A 15483-nucleotide genomic window follows, 5' to 3' on the forward strand; every position below is an offset into this window, starting at 1 on the left:
ATGTCAGAACCCCCTCCCCTATTCCTCAAAGCCCGGGTGGAACCCCAAACGCGAGCGTGCAGCACTGCGGGCCCTCTGTCCTTGCCCAGTCTCGGCCAAGCCCAGCCCTGACGCCTCCTCCCTGAAGCCCTCTCTGACCGACTATACCCTGCCCGAAGGTCCTGGAGGGTTCCAGCCCCGCCCAAGCGCTCGCTGACCCTCCCCGTGCCTGGACGCCGGGGCTGTGGGGATGCGTGTCCGTACCCCACCTCTCCGTACCGTACCCCGTCTCTGTACCCCGCGCCGAGGCACCGTGTGGCCTACAGGGGGCGCCAATAAACCTGCCTGGCATCGCGTTCCGAGCTGGGCTCCCGCGTCCGGACGCGTCTGGGTCCCCGAGCGCGCCCGCCCCTCCCCCGCCCGCGCAGCGCTGGCCGCGCGCCGGCCACCCGGCCGGCCACACAGTAGCCGCTCAGACGGACTGACCCACATAGGCGCCCGCCCTGACCCTCCCCGGGGGCCGCCGCACGGTCTCAGTTCCGGCCGCGGCTCCCAGCCAGCACATCGCAGATAAGGACCGCGCCGCCCCCGCGTGGACACGCCGCGCTGCTCCGGGGACAGTGCTCGCTCGCGCTCCCCGTCCCAAGCGACGACAAGGACAGGCGCGGTGGCACAGACACGGGCTTTATTCGCACGTAGCTGCGGGCGGGCGGGCGGGCGCGCATCGCCCCGCGGCGTCCCCGGGGAGGGCAGGGCGCTCGCGGGCGGAGGCGGCACAGCGGCCCGCCACTTCCGGCGCGAGAAGCGGGGACTTTTCAAAACTTCCCGAGGGGCTCCGGCCCTCCCTGGTCCTCGCAGGCGCCGGAAGAGCCGGGCCAGGGAGGCCCGCACGTCTCTTTCCGGAAAAGGGGAGGCGAGCCGCTCGCTCTTTCTGCGGGAGGCACTTCCGCCCGCAACAAAGATGGCGCCGACGGGGGCGGGAACTCCGGGCGGAAGGTCACTGCGAGGGGGCGGGGCCTCCTCGCCCCACGTTGCGGTCCCACCAGGACTGGATGGCGCGTGTCCAGCTGGGGCTCTGGCGCATCTGCGTGGCGGTGCCCGCGCTCTTCGGGCGGGGGAGTCCCTCCGGGGGGGCAGGAGGAAAGGGAGAGAAGGCAGGATAAGCGGACCCTTCCTTTCCCCGCGGACTCGCGCGTCCCCGGCGTGGCCAGCGCGGCCAGCGCTGAGGGTCCCCGATCGCTTCCCTGGAAGCGCGCGGTCGCTGCGGCCCTCAGGGCTGGGGCCGGATCAAGACTAGAAAACCGTGCAGGGGCCGGACGAGGGCCACCTCGAGCCTCAGATTGGTTGGAACCGCAGATTTAGCACTTAGAAGCTGCGGCCGAACACCCCGGGGGCGCCCGAACGGGTGGCCTTTGCGCCAATGACTGGGGGGCCTCGGAGGACAGCCGCCGCGCCGGTGCTCACCTTGAAGGATCCCTGGAACTCGTCGCTCATCCTCCGGAGCTCGCGGCCATACCGCTGTGCGGCCCACAGGTTGGGGGGCGCCGAGCGCGAGCGGGCCCGGAAGGGGCTGAGCTCCTCCTCGTCCAGACCATCCTCCTCCTCGGACGCCGTCGGGTACGAGCTGTGGCGGCTCCGGATCTCCGCAGCCCCAGCGCCTGCAGAACGTCGGGTGACGTCGACCTTAGCTCGTCCGAGCCCCCAGCCCCGCCGATGTCTTTCACCCAGCACGCTGGTGCCCACCTCGGCCGACCCCCTGTAGATCCAGGGAAGCCGGGGGTGAGAGAACTGACAGTAACTTAGTTGCGCCCCACACCACTGAGCCCCATAAGGATGTGGGTAGAGAATGATTCCTCTGAGCTTCCCACGGAACTGGGGGTCTAGGAAGAGTCGTCAGTGCAAAGGGAGCCTCTGCTGGGGGCTTTCTGATACCCCTGATGAGAGGTCACTTGTCACCCATGGGGCAGCTCTGCAGGGGTGCCCAGTCCTGACTTGGGCCTCCTCCTGGGTACCAGGTGTGGAGCACTTTCCCCTGTCCCTCTGCCATCCTCCCTGCATCCTCCCTGCATCCTGAGGCGATGGCACCTCCACGCTGGCCCTGAGGCCAGTGGTGGCCCTGGAGCTCCGCCTGCCTCTGGGCCTGTACGAAAGGTTGCCAGAAGCTGCCAGAAGGTGCTTTGTTAGCTGGAAGGGCCACTGTGCAAAGGCTGGGCCCTGGGTCTGGCCTTATCTCACCCCACCACCTGGAACCACACCCTCCAGGGTCCCAAACCCGCAAACTCAGCTCAGTAATAAAGGGAGAGGAGAGGCATGGAGGCCAGTGGCCCTGCCCCGTGGCCAGGGCGAGGCTGCCTGCCAGGAAGGCCTGTTTGTCTTGGCACCTCACCCAGCTGTGCTCGGGCTCATTCCTGTCTCAGGGCCTGGGGACCCTAAGTCGTGCTGGGGACAGAACCCAGGTTGGCTGCATGTAGCACTAGCACCCTGCCCACTGGACTATCTCCAGCCCCCGGGGGGGCTTTCTGGGGAACAACTCCCTCTCCCCCCAACTCCTGTCCAGGGCTCCAGATTTGAGGCTGAGAAAAACCTAGAGAGCAGGTGGGCAGAATAGCTGGCGGGTGTCACCAAGCTGGCCCCAAGGCCAGGCAGGCCCCGCTTCATGGTGAGGTGTCTGGGAACGGGCAGGGGGACCAAGGGGGGCGGGCCGCTTTGTGGGCTGCAGGGGCCACAGGGCCACAGCTTTGATGCCACAGCGCCTGGTGCCACCCCTTCCCGTCCCAGCTCCCAGTGACAGGTGCCAAGCTATTACAGAGGTGGGTAACGGGGCATGTGTCATGCCGCCAGGCATCTCTGGTGCTCGGGGAGCACTGTGTCTCCTTGTGGGCCCTAAGAACCCACAGGCACAGCTGCCCAGAGGCAGAGTGGCAGTTCCCAGTGAGCACTGCCCCCTCAACCGGAAATCAGAGCAAGTGGAACAGAATTTACTAAGCGGCCTGGAGCTTGGCCATGTATATTCAATCCATGACACCCGCATCCCTGAGGGTTAGGCCACCCCCTGCCCCCTCTTTACCCAGGAGACATGGGGGTACAGAGAGTGCAAGCCACTTTCCCAGGGTCACACAGCTGGTAGGGGACAGTGGGACCCACATCTGGCTATCCAGCAGAACCGGCTGCCTCCCCAGAGACCCTGATTGGAGAGGCTGTTCGGGATCTTCTGCCCCACAGAAAACTCCAGTGGGTGGGGCGTTCGCACCATCATCACTGACACCCCTAGAGGGGGCCGTGGTGTAGCTCAGCTACTATCGGGGTAATGTGAGGACCTGGGCCTTCTCTGGCCACTATTTTTGTTTTTGTGGTTTTGGGGTCACACCTGGCGATGCTCAGGGGTCCTCCTGGCTCTGCACTCAGGAATTACTCTTGGCATGTTTGAGGGACCATATAGGATGCCGGGGATCAAACCCAGGTGGCTGAGTGCAAGGCAAACGCCCTCCCTACTGTCCTATCTCTCCAGCCCACCCCAAGCCATTTGTACCCCTGTCCCTCAGCCTACTGGAATGTTCCCGAGAGACTCAGGGGAAGGAGAGAACACAGCCCCAAACCACTGCACCCTCAACAGCACCCCACACACCCAGGGCACGGCTGCCTCCCAGAGGAGGGGCAGGGGAGGGAGGGGCCACCTCCTCGCTGAGGGTGGGCCTGGGGTGTGTGCCCAGCCCTGTGTGCTCCCACTGCCTCTGCGGCTTGGAGCGGGGGGGGGGGGGGGGTGTCCAGCAGAGCAAAGCTCTTAAATAACTGCCCCCCTGGGCTGCTGGGAAAGTGGGTGGGGCTGGACACACCCCCAATTCAAGGAGCTGGACACAAGGTCCGAGCCAGCTCTCCACTTCTTGGCCCTGCATACCCTACAGGGACACCTAGTACACCCTAAGGCCACTTGAGGGGGTCTGGAAGATCCTTCCTGGCCAGCAAGGATATTGCTGAAAAATGCAAAAGGATGGCCAGCGCGCGAGTTGCCACCAATGTCCCCGCCAACAGCGCCTGAGCTTCCGCCATGCTGCATCCACGATGCTGTCACCTGGGGACCGCAGCATGGGCAGCTGGCGTTCCTCACCTGCTTCCCTGCAGATTGGCATTGATTTCGAGGTAAACTGAGGCCGGGGAGACGGCTCAGTGGCAGGAGCGCCCACTTTGCAGGTGGGAGCCCGGGTTTGATCCTGGACACCTCCCCGTGGTGTGAACCCCAAACAGACAAAAACCATGACACACTGAACTCAGAAGCTTTACGTGAGCAGAAGTCTGGAGACTGGGGGGAAAGTGCTCCATGGTGGGGCCCAGGCCTGGCATGTTCGAGGCCATGCCAGGCACTGCTGGGTATAACCTGGCAGCCTCTGAGCACTGCTGGGGGAGGGGCCTATATATATGTGTGTGTGTGTGTGTGTGTGTGTGTGTGTGTGTGTGTGTGTGTGTGTGTATAGCAGTACTCAGGACTTAAAGCTCTTTTTTTTTTTTTTTTTGCTTTTTGGGTCACACCCAGCGATGCTCAGGGGTTATTCCTGGCTCTGCACTCAGGAAATACACCTGGCAGTGCTTGGGGGACCATATGGGATGCCAGGGATCGAACCCAGGTCGGCCACGTGCAAGGCAAACGCCCTACCCGCTGTGCTATCTCTCCAGCCCCTAAAGCTCTTCTTGGTCAGGGATCAGCCCTGGTGGTGCTTGGGGGACCATATGGGGTGCCTGGATTGAACCCAGGTACCTGCTGCACTGCTGCTCTGGGGAAGATCTTATTTTAACAAAGAGGCAGGGGCAGGAGCAATAGCATAGTGGGTAGGGCATTTGCCTGGCATGCAGCGACCTGGGTTCGATTCCCAGAATCCCATATGGTCCCCTGAGCACCACCAGGAGTAATTCCTGAGTGTATGAGCCAGGAGTAACCCCTGTGCATCACCAGGTGTGACCCAAAAAGCAAAAAAAAAATAAATAAATAAAAAATAAAGAGGCAGTTGGTGTTGTAAAGATAACAGGTACGGCAGACCGGAATTTCACCTCCGGCACCAAAGTCCCCTGAGCACTGCAGAGTGAGCCCTGGGCGTAGCCCCAGTGCCCTGCCCAAATCAAGGGGTTCGGCATGGGGCTGGAGCTGCCAGCCCTGCTCTAAGTTCTCCGTCTCTCTTGGCCTCACCCCTGCAGCACCTCCTGGCCCTGACCAGGTCTCACCTCTGCAAACAGCACCCCGAGTCTGCTCAGGGCAGGCCTCTCCACAGCAATACCAAGCACCCCCATAACCGCAGGGGCAGCCCTGGCACTGTCTCTCACTCACCCCTAAGGTGCGCGAGCTACTCCTGACTCGTGCTCAGAGGCCAGTCCCCCGTCCCCGTGTCAGTGGGTGTGCCCAGGCGGCAAGCAAGCAAAAGGGCATGCTCAGCCCACTGAGGCATCGCTCTGGCCCCTGGTCCCATTTCACAGAGAAGAAAACTGAGGCAGGGCCAGAGAGAGAGAGGACTCAAGAGGCTGGGTGGGGGTAGTTCTATGCACAAGGCCAGCTCTGCTTTGAACCCCGCCTCCTCTGGTCCCCAGGGCCCTGCCAGGAGTCAGGCCTTGCCAGAGGCCTGGGTTCCAGCTCTGAGCAGGCTGGGCGTGACCCCGAGCACTGCCGGGTGTGGCCCAGCACCAAGAGAGAAGGAAAGGAAGTCGCGCCGGCGCCGGAAGCTCCACTGCCCGGCTGGAAAAGGCTCCACCGGCCTCCAGCCCTGTGTCCAGCTCGCTCCCGCCCCCCAGACACCCCACTGTGCCCTGCTTTTCCCCCCCCTCCCCATGCTCCCCCTGCACCTGCCCTTGCTGGGGACTGACTTGGCGCCGGGTCTGTCCCGCCACACAAAGTGGCCACAGTCCCAGCCCGCGGGAAACCCGGGCCAGGTGGCAGGAGGGAACAGAGCGTTCAGCAGGGGGTCCCTGGCACTTTGGGGTCTTTTATGGAGAACAGTCACTTGCCTCTCGGCCCTGGCACCGAAACCCGGGCTTAGGAAGGCCCGTGTGGTCCATGGCGTGGTCCCACAGCCCTCCTGGGGGGCTTCAGGTGGACGCCCCATCCTGCTACCCAGCTCTGCATCTTGTTTTGTTTTGTTTGGGGGCCACACCTGGTGGTACTCAGGGGTTCCTCCTGGATCTGCACTCAGGAATCACCCCTGGCGGTGCTCGGGGGACCATATGGGATGCCAGGATCTAATCTGGGTTCGCAGTGGACAGGGCAAACCCCCCTACCCGTTATACTATCTCTTCGGCCCAGGGAGCCCCTACTTTGCACAGGTCACCCCAGCTTCCCGCCTGCCAGCCCACCAGCTCACCCCGATCTTGGCACACTGCTCTTCCCTGGCTCCTCCCCTACTGCATGGCCACCCCACCCCCGGCACAGACGGCCACAATGGGTCAAGTCTCACGAGAGGAGAGGGCGGTCCTCGATTGAGATTCAAGGCCACGAAGCTCAGCACTGGCTACCATGGTGTTGGCCCCTGGCCCGCCCTGGCCCGGACGCCCACTCCAAACCAGCACTCCTGCTGTCCAGGGCTGGGCCTCACCCGCCCTCACTGCTGCTCAGAGAGACACCTCCCGCCAAGCCCCCCTCCCCCGCCAAGCCCCGAGGCCACTGTGACCCCCCCAAGGCCACACAGCCCCTCCTGAGTGTCAGACTCGCTCCCACATCATCCGACTTCACCTCCCCGCCATGGGTGATTCCCATCAGGTTTAAAATGCTTTTTTTCATCTTCTTTTGGTTTCTGGGTCACACCTGACATTGCTCATAGGCGGGAGGGGGGAGGACCCCGTGGGGTGCCAGGATCAAACCCTGGTGAGCCATGTACAAGGCAAGTACCCTGCCCACTGTACTATCTTTTTGGCTCTTTCATCTTTTTCTTTTCTTTTTTCTTTCTTTTTTTTTCTTTTTGGTGGGGGTGCCCCTGTATGTGCCAGAAATGGAACCCAGAAGTGAGGCATGCAAAACACTCAAAGCAGTCCACTTTTTTGCTTGTTTTGGCTTGGGGGCAACACCCAGCTGTGCTCAGGGCTCTAAAAGCACTCCACATTTTCTGTTTGTTTAAAACTGGGTTCACACTCAGAGGTGCTGGGGTGGGGATGGGAGGCATGTGTCCTGCCAGTAAGTACCTTAAAAAAAGGAACAACAGAACACCCCAGGGGCCAGAGTGACAGCCATCCCCAACACCCCACACTATTTCCTGAGCACGGCTGGGACATATCAGGGCCCAGAATCAGGAAGAAGCCCTGAATACTCCCGGGTGTGGCCCGAGAGCCAAACAAACAGGGCCCAGCAAGACCACTCATAGGCTGAGCCTGGGCAGTGGATGCTGGACACCTGAATGCTGACACTTTTTTTTTTTCCTTTTTGGGTCAGACCCAGCGATGCTCAGGGGTTTATTCCTGGCTTTGCACTCAGGAATTACTACTGGCGGTGCTTGCAGGACCATATGGGATGCCGGGGATCAAACCCAGGTTGGCCACATGCAAGGCAAACGCCCTCCCCATTGTACTATCACTCCAGCCCCCACCTGAATTCTGACCCTGGCACCACGTGGTACCCTGAGCACTGAGCTGGGAGTAGCTGGTGAGGCGAGTGTTGCGTGGCTGGTTCAATCCAGGCCTGGCATAGTTCCCTGGGCATTGCCAGGAGGGACCCCCAAACTCTGAGCCTGGAGAAACCCCACTGGATGTAGGTCCAAAGCCAAAAAACTCAAAAGCAGAAAAGCGCCCCCTTGTGCGGGTCGTGGGCCGGGCCAAGCAGCCCCGCTGCAAAGGGCAACTCTGCTCTTGGCCTTGGTCCCCTCCCATAGCCCTAAACTCCTCAGCCACATGGGCCGCAGGACATCAGCTTCAGCCACTGGCCCTTCCCCGGCACATGGTCCTCCTGGAAAACGGGCCAGTTGGGTGCTGTCTCCCCTCTTCCCTGGGGCTGCAGGTACAGCTTGGGTGCTGTTCTGTCTGCACCAGTTCCCAGGGCCTTACCAGACCGGATGTCAGTGACTGAAACCCCTTGCGTAAAACCAGTTTGGAGGGCAGGAGAGATGGTGAGTGGGCGAGAGCCCACCTTTACAGGCAGGACACCTGGGTTCCCGGAGAGAGTACGGCCGGTGAGGCGCTTGCCTGGCACATGGCCGCCGACCTGGGTTCAATCCCCTGCACCCCTATGTGGTCCCCTGAGCTGGCCAGGAGTATGCCCTGAGCACAGGCGGATATGGCCCAAAACCCAAACCAGAAGGCCCAGGTTTGACCCTCGGCAACCATACACCCCCCCAAGGAGAGCCAGGTGGGGCTCCTACACAAAAGAAATGCAAAAGAAATGAGTATTTCCAAACAAAACAATCTCTACTAGAAATCGCCACCCAAAGGCACGGCTCAACTGACCTGCCCAAACCAAGCTCTTTTTTTTGTTTCGATTCTGGGGCCACAATCCTAGGTACTCAGGCTTACTCCTGGCTGCCTCAGGGGACCATATGGGGTCCCAGGGAGCAAAGCCAGGTCAGCCACAGGCAAAGCAAATGCCTCCCCGCTGAGCTATCTCTCTGGTCCAACGCTCCGGCTCTTGCCTGCCCATCCCACTTTTCCCACCCTCCCTGAGGTTGAGGCCAGGCCCCCCCACTCCACCCCGCAGACATCCTGAACACTTTTTTTTTGGGGGGGGTCACACCCAGCAATGCTCAAGAGGTCACTCCTGGCTCTGCACTCAGGAATTACTCCTGGCGGTGCTCAGGGGACCATATGGGATGCTGGGAATCGAACCCGGGTCAGCCACGTGCAAGGCAAACAGCCTACCCGCTGTGCTATCGCTCCAGCCCATGGGCACCTTTTCTTACTTCGCACCCCCACTTCCAATCTAAGACTGGCCAGCTTTGCCTTCAGTAGAAACCCAGAGTCCACGTCCTTATGCCTCCTACGGACCCAGCCCAGGCGTAGGTAAACACACACACGCACACACACACACACACACACACACATGCAGAGACAGCTCTTACTTTATGGCCCTACCCTGCTTCTGTCCCTCACAGAGTCAGCACAGGTGCCTGAGTCACACCAGTCCGCTCTGCGCAAATCAAGATTTCATTCCCGCCAGGCCAACCCGGCAGCACCCTCCAAGCCCCTCCCCCCCCATATCCCCCTACTCTTTGCAGGGCCAGATTCAACCTCAGGGCCATTGCATCTGCCTTCCCTCCACCTGCAGCTCGCATGCGGAACTTTTCACCTCTGACCCCTTCGGGTCCCAGTTCAACATAGTCTCCTCCCAAAGGCTGCCTCCGGATGACTTCAGTGAAAATCACTCTCCCTGGCAACTCCGGCCCCACAACCTGGGACCCCCAAACACTGGAGAACTAACTGCCTGCTAACCTTCCGACCTTCTATCACTGACTTGTTTGTCTCGTCTCATCCTCTTCCCTAGGGCCAAGACTCTTATCTCTTTCTTGGCCTGAGGTCCCCCTCTTTGCAGATGTGACAGCAGCAAAGCAAGCACTGGGGGATGGGGGAGACTTCCCAGAGGGGGTGGAGAGCTGCTGGGAAAGCGGCGGAAGTCTTGGAAACCAGGGTGCTGGGGTGGGAGGGGGCTAGGACCTTAGGAAGAATTCCTTCCCCCTCAGCTGAGGATGCCCCCAGCACAGCAGGTATGATCCCCAATCTCTCCACCATAAAAAGTTTCTTGCTCCTGGGGCTGGAGCAATAGCACAGCGGGTAGGGCGTTTGCCTTGCACACAGCCGACCCGGGTTCGATTCCCAGCATCCCATACAGTCCCCCGAGCACCGCCAGGAGTGATTCTTGAGTGCAAAGCCAGGAGTAACCCCTGAGCATCGCCGGGTGTGACCCAAAAAGCAAAAAAAAAAGGGGGGGGGAGCTGGAGAGATAGCACAGCGGGTAGGGCGTGCCTTGCACACGGCTGACCCGGGTTCGATTCCCAGCATCCCATATGGTCCCCTGAGCACCGCCAGGAGTAACTCCTGAGTGCAGAGCCAGGAGTAACCCCTGTGCATTGCCAGGTGCAACCCAAAAAGCAAAAAAAAAAAAAAAAGTTTCTTGCTCCTACAGATAGGGCTGGAGTCAGTAGGGTGGACTCAGGGAGGCACGCGGATTGTGTTCTATGTGGGCGTGCCAGGTGCCCAGGTGGGTAACGCTCACGGCACCCCCAGGCCCCCTCTCACATGCACAGGCCAGCAGCCTAGTAGGGTCCTTTGTCTCTGGGGATCATGTACCCCAGGCAACTGTGCCTGAGTCTCCAGTATGGCCCGGGGTGGGAAGACTTTGCCTGGAAGCTGGAAAGCTAGACCCCAGGGGAAGGAGAGGCCAGAGCAGGGGCCTGGCACCCACCACAGGAAATGCCCAAGTGGGACCCTAGTCACGTGACTTCCCCTTTCAGACCCACTACCTGCCTGGCCACCCAGACAGCTCTGTTTTGTCAGCAGTCACGCTGTAATATGCACTTCCTACACATCTCTGCTAACGATCCAACAGGTCCACAGTGGTGGTGATTAACTGCACCCCTTTACAGATGAGGGAGCTGAGGCAGAGAGGTTCTGGGCTTACAGAGGCGCCCAGTGAGCATGGATGGGGCTAGGGAGGCTGCAGGGAGAGAGGAGAGAGGCAGGGAGGGGATGCGGCAAGGGACCTACCTCCATGGTGGCTGCTACCAGCCGGCTGCTCGTGTTGGTGCCCAGCTTCCCACAGGAGCTCGGGGGCCGTGCTGCGGTGGTTACCCAGCCGCGCCCCCGTGGGGCCGGGGCACAGGCCCCGATCTGCAGGGCTGGAGTCTTCCTGCTCGCTGTGCTCAAACTCTGGGATCTGGAACATGCTCTGGGCTGTGGGGGTAAGATGGAAAGGCATTAGGCGTGCAGCTAGGGGGAAACGGGTGGCCAGATGGGGTGGGGGAACGCGCCCCACGTTTGCACCGCCCCCCCAGCCTCCCCGGGCCCCATCTGTCCGCTGAGTCTGGCCCGGTCGGGGGCTCAGCCCGTCCACCCGGAACCTAGATTTTTCTGTCGGAGCCCCGGGGATACGGAAGCCTGAGCCCGCCCGCCCGTGGGGACCGCGCACAGATCTCACCCCAAGCCCGGTCTCAAGGCCCCTGACCCGGGCCCGCCGCCTCCCTCCAGCCCAGAGAGAACCCAGCCCTAGTTGCCAGGGCAACGGAAACTGTCACGGAGCCGGCCCAATCAGCTCTCGAAACGTCACTAGGGCGGGTCAAGGGGCGGGGCCTGCAGTGCCTGCCCCGCCCCCGGCCCGGCCCGCCGCCTTCCTCCTCGGTGCTTCATCTCCGGGCGATCGGCCCCCCGATCTCCCAGGGCTGAAGCTCGCGTGGGAGCGAATGAGGGGCTTCTCTGGATTCTCCACTCGAAGCCTGGAGGCCGGCTTCTGCTGACAAGCCCTTCGGCTCCGCTGAGCCTTAGTTTTCACCCCTGTGAGATGGGGATCCCGCCACCTCCCCCGGGAACCCGGGAACTTGTACACCGAGAGGGGGTTACTGTGGGTGAAAGCCCTTCGCAGAGCCGTGACTGCAGCCCCGCCGTCAGATGCAACTGCTCCTGCTGTCACTGCTCCGTCTGGATCGGGTGACCGGGTCGGAAAGTCCCGCTCCCTCCTTCTCCCCACCAGCCGCCACTCCCCGCGCCATATCGAGATAAGGGAGGGAGGCTCCTCCCTCGCAGGATGACCGTCCCCGCGCAGTAGGGCAGGGGCCCCGCTGAGGGAGACCGGAGGACCGCGGGGGTTTCCCCGAGCGGGCGGGCGGCCGGCCAGGTGAGCAGGCCCTGCGGCCGGCCGGGGCGCGGGTGCGGGCGGCGGCGGCGGCGGCGGCTGCGGCGCGCGCGCGGGCCCGGGGGCGGGGCCCGGACGCCATCTTGGCTGTGGGCGGAAGTTTCCTTCGAGACCCGCTGAGTGGGGAGTCGTGACCGCCCCCGGCCGAGCGGCTCAGTCCGGCTTTGGCGATGGGGAAGAGAATCGAGGGTTCTGGACGGCCCCCCAGCCAGCAAGAGCCGGCGACCCCGGGGACGGGCTCCCCAGACGCCCGCCGGATGAGGCGCGGCTCGGGCCGCTGGGCCGCCCGCCGCCTCCCGTAACCCCTGGCGCCCGCCGGCGGCGCAGTGCGCGCCAATTCTCGAACCGCTGCGCGCCGGGCGCGGCGCGGGGCTGCGGCGCCGGGGTCCAACCCTGCGCAGTTTGCGTAGCGGACGGCGCCCGCGCAGGCGCAGGAGGGGGCGGAGCAGCGGGAGCCGGGGAGCCCGAGCCCCGGGTCCCAGCGACCGGAGCCGGCTGCCCCAGCGGCGGCCCGAGGATACGGCGGCGGCCGCCCCCCGCGTCCGGAGAGTAGACGCAGTCGGGGGGCGGGGGGCCGGGCTGGCCACAGCGTCCGGAAGCCCGAAGACCGCAGGCAGAGCCCCCCCACCCCCATTTGGATTATTGGAGGGGAGAGAGAGCCCCTCACTATGGGGAGGGGGAGAGCCGGGCGTTGAGCGCCCCCCGCAGGGACCGCTGCCCTGAGCCCTGGGAGGGGGCGGGGGCGCACCGGCTGGCTCTCCCCCTCCCGCCGGGACGACTCGACTCGGAGCTCTCAGGGCCAGGGACCCCTTCTCCGGCCGCGACCCCGCGCCCCGGCTCGGGGGTCGGCCCAGAAAGGCGACACTCCCCACTCCCCCATTCTGCCCGAAAGAGTCTGTCCGTCCACGCCCCTAAGTGAGGGGCCCAGAGCCAGGACTCCCAGGGGGGCGGCTGCCGGCGCCCCCGGAAGGGTCAGGGGCCCCGCGCCCCCGTCTCTGTCTGTCTGTCGGCACTCTGCAACTCCCACCCCTCCGTATTTATTTCCCTGGCCCCCCGCCAGCCCCTCCATCCATCTGCGCTGGACCCGCGGGCCCCCTGGCATGGAGACTAACCTGTCTGGCCTGGTGCCCGCGGCCGGGCTGGTCCCCGCGCTGCCGCCCGCCGTGACCCTGGGGCTGACCGCGGCCTACACCACCCTGTACGCGCTGCTCTTCTTCTCCGTCTATGCCCAGCTCTGGCTGGTGCTCCTGTACGGGCACAAACGGCTCAGCTACCAGACCGTGTTCCTGGCGCTGTGTCTGCTCTGGGCCGCCCTGCGCACCACCCTCTTCTCCTTCTACTTCCGAGACACCCCTCGGGCCAACCGCCTGGGGCCCCTGCCCTTCTGGCTGCTCTACTGCTGCCCCGTCTGCCTGCAGTTCTTCACCTTGACCCTCATGAACCTCTACTTTGCCCAGGTAACGGGGTGGTCCCCGGTGAGGGTTGAGGGGGAGGGGGCCGCGGGGCGCCGGGTCTCCAGGGCCCAGAGGAAGGCTGGCCTCTCCCCCCCTCCCCGGCAGGTGGTGTTCAAGGCTAAGGCGAAACGTCGGCCAGAGATGAGCCGGGGCTTGTAAGTAACGGGCAACCGTGGGCTCGGGGCCTCTCGGTGAAGGGACGCCGGCCAGGGATGCTGCGGAGAGCTTGGGCCAGCCCGCGTCTGGGGCAGGTGTCCCTGCAGTGATGGGGGGAGGGGGGCTCTCCAGAGCCAGCTGCACTTTGGGGTGACTCGGACGGTGCCTTCAGCCGTTTTCCTGTGTCTCTGAGGAGCAGTCACGCTCCTCTCGTTCCTACGCTTCACGGGGAGGCTGTTGGTGGGCACATTGGAGAGCTGGGGAAACTGAGGCCCTGACAGGGGAACGCAGCCTAGTCAAGGTCACACGCCTCCAGGAGGCGGATCTGGGCCCACACCCAGATTTCTGACCCCCAGGGAGAGGCTCATCCCTCAAGGCCACGGTTGGCGGCACCCCCCACCCCCCCGCCGACCTCCTGGGGCCCTGCGTCAGCTGCTCGGTTGAACAGGAGAGGGTAGAGGCTGGCATTACCTGGAGACCCCAGGGTCCCCTGGGCGGGTGCAGTGCAGGGCCAGGGCTGGGACTGATGGTGCCGTGGCTGCAGGCTGGCCGTACGTGGGGCCTTCGTGGGGGCGTCTCTGCTCTTCCTGCTGGTGAACGTGCTCTGCGCGGTGCTGTCCCACCGGCGCCGGACGCAGCCCTGGGCCCTGCTGCTGGTGCGCGTGCTGGTGAGCGACTCCCTCTTTGTCCTCTGCGCGCTCTCGCTTGCCGCCTGCCTCTGCCTGGTCGCCCGGCGCGCCCCATCCACCAGCATCTATCTGGAGGCCAAGGTAGGGCACCCCCCGCCCCTCACGGGCCCATGTCCAGCGGGGGCTTGGGGACAGTGCGGAAGCTGTAGCCTCCCTTCCCTGATTGTCGTCGTCTGCACCAGGGGACCAGCGTGTGCCAGGCCGCAGCCATGGGTGGGGCCATGGTCCTGCTCTATGCCAGCCGGGCCTGCTACAACCTGGCGGCCTTGGCCCTGGCCCCCAGGAGTCGGCTGGACGCTTTCGATTACGACTGGTACAATGTCTCTGATCAGGTGGGCAGTCCCGCCCCACTCTGCCTCAGCCTGGACCCAATCTGGGGGATTCCCCGGGACCCCTGGGCTGTTGGCACGGCACGGCCTTCCTCCTCCCCGCAGGCGGACCTGGTGAATGACCTGGGCAACAAGGGCTACCTAGTGTTCGGCCTCATTCTCTTTGTGTGGGAGCTGCTGCCCACCACGCTGTTGGTGGGCTTCTTCCGGGTGCACCGGCCCCCGCAAGATCTGGTGAGGCTCCCGTGGGGCTCCCGGGGCGGGCGGGCAGGCAGGTGACCGGGACAGCATGGTGGCGGGGTGAGTCGGCATCTTGGCGCCTCTCCGCAGAGCACCAGCCGCACCCTCAGCAGGCAGGTGTCCGGCTCCCGATCCTACTTCTTCGACCGCGCCAGCCACTGCGAGGACGAGGCCTGCTCCTGGGAGCACAGCCGGGGCGAGAGCACCAGGTAGGCGCGCGTGTGCGTGGCCGGCCCCAGCCTGCTCCATGGGGTCCTGGTGGCTCCGCGGGGTGGCGGAGGCGCCCCGAGCTGGCTCTCGTGGCCCAGGAGCCAGGGGTTCCGGTCACCCGCTCTGACCCGTGTCTCCGCCCGCAGCTTGTCGGGCAGCCTGGGCTCGGGCAGCTGGTACGGCACCGTGGGCCGGGAACCAGCCTGGTACGGGAGCAGCCAGACGCGGACCAGCCCCCTGCTCTTCTCCCAGGTGCTGGGACCCAGCAGCCACTACCACAGCCTCTACTCCACCCCCCAGACGTGAGCCCGTGCACTGTCTGTCCCCCCCAAAAAAACCCCAGCCTCCACCCCCCAGCCCCTGTGCCAAGTTCAGCTGCTGCTTCTTGTGCAGGACCCCTGGGGGGCCGTGGCTCCCCCCACCCCAACCTCCCAGCCCCCCACTGGCTCCTTGCGACTCCTGTTGTAGTGAGCTTGTGCGTCCCCTCGGCCCTTAGCGCTGTGGCCTGACCTGCGACACTGGCCGCCCCGCGCCATCACTCAATAAAGCGGCCGTCTGCTCACCTGTCTCAGTGCTCGCTTCATGGTCACCTGTGGCTGGCTCCTGGGGGGGGACAGGGGAATGGGTGA

General features: G+C 64.0%; 2 protein-coding genes across 4 annotated transcripts; one reads left to right on the forward strand and one right to left on the reverse strand.

The window, feature by feature from the left end:
- Nucleotides 1-848: 848 nt before the first annotated feature.
- On the reverse strand, nucleotides 849-13002 carry BAD (BCL2 associated agonist of cell death). 3 transcript variants are annotated; one of them, XM_056131736.1, is made up of 4 exons: nucleotides 12889-13002; nucleotides 10636-10821; nucleotides 1444-1637; nucleotides 849-1102 (listed from the first exon to the last, which is right to left on the reverse strand). In XM_056131736.1, exons 2-4 carry the CDS (start codon nucleotides 10811-10813, stop codon nucleotides 977-979), a joined length of 498 nt encoding a protein of 165 aa, XP_055987711.1. In that variant the 5' UTR covers nucleotides 10814-10821; nucleotides 12889-13002; the 3' UTR covers nucleotides 849-976. The 3 variants fall into 3 exon arrangements, with proteins under 3 accessions (XP_055987711.1, XP_055987710.1, XP_055987709.1); XM_056131735.1 differs by lacking the exon at nucleotides 12889-13002 and adding an exon at nucleotides 11471-11758; XM_056131734.1 differs by lacking the exon at nucleotides 12889-13002 and adding an exon at nucleotides 11066-11197 and having other exon boundaries at nucleotides 850-1102.
- On the forward strand, nucleotides 12761-15418 carry GPR137 (G protein-coupled receptor 137). Its single transcript, XM_056131712.1, has 7 exons — nucleotides 12761-13233; nucleotides 13336-13385; nucleotides 13931-14156; nucleotides 14258-14407; nucleotides 14510-14638; nucleotides 14735-14853; nucleotides 15001-15418. Exons 1-7 carry the CDS (start codon nucleotides 12877-12879, stop codon nucleotides 15158-15160), a joined length of 1191 nt encoding a protein of 396 aa, XP_055987687.1. The 5' UTR covers nucleotides 12761-12876; the 3' UTR covers nucleotides 15161-15418.
- The last annotated feature ends 65 nt before the right edge of the window (nucleotides 15419-15483 follow it).

This window comes from Sorex fumeus, unplaced genomic scaffold (genome assembly GCF_029834395.1).
Source record: "Sorex fumeus unplaced genomic scaffold, SorFum_2.1 ptg000093l, whole genome shotgun sequence".
Classification (NCBI taxonomy): Eukaryota; Metazoa; Chordata; class Mammalia; order Eulipotyphla; family Soricidae; genus Sorex; species Sorex fumeus.

What these genes read in the sequence shown, in the direction of transcription:
- GPR137 (XM_056131712.1), top strand. Translation starts at nt 12,877, where the DNA reads ATGGAGACTAACCTGTCTGGCCTGGTGCCCGCGGCCGGGCTGGTCCCC. An exon ending in GCATCTATCTGGAGGCCAAG is followed by an intron (nt 14,157 to 14,257) that starts GTAGGGCACCCC and finishes CGTCTGCACCAG; the next exon opens with GGGACCAGCGTGTGCCAGGC. An exon ending in ACCGGCCCCCGCAAGATCTG is followed by an intron (nt 14,639 to 14,734) that starts GTGAGGCTCCCG and finishes GCCTCTCCGCAG; the next exon opens with AGCACCAGCCGCACCCTCAG.
- BAD (XM_056131736.1), bottom strand. Translation starts at nt 10,813, where the DNA reads ATGTTCCAGATCCCAGAGTTTGAGCACAGCGAGCAGGAAGACTCCAGC. An exon ending in TGGTAGCAGCCACCATGGAG is followed by an intron (nt 1,638 to 10,635) that starts GTAGGTCCCTTG and finishes GACGTTCTGCAG; the next exon opens with GCGCTGGGGCTGCGGAGATC. An exon ending in AGTTCCAGGGATCCTTCAAG is followed by an intron (nt 1,103 to 1,443) that starts GTGAGCACCGGC and finishes GCCCCCCCGGAG; the next exon opens with GGACTCCCCCGCCCGAAGAG.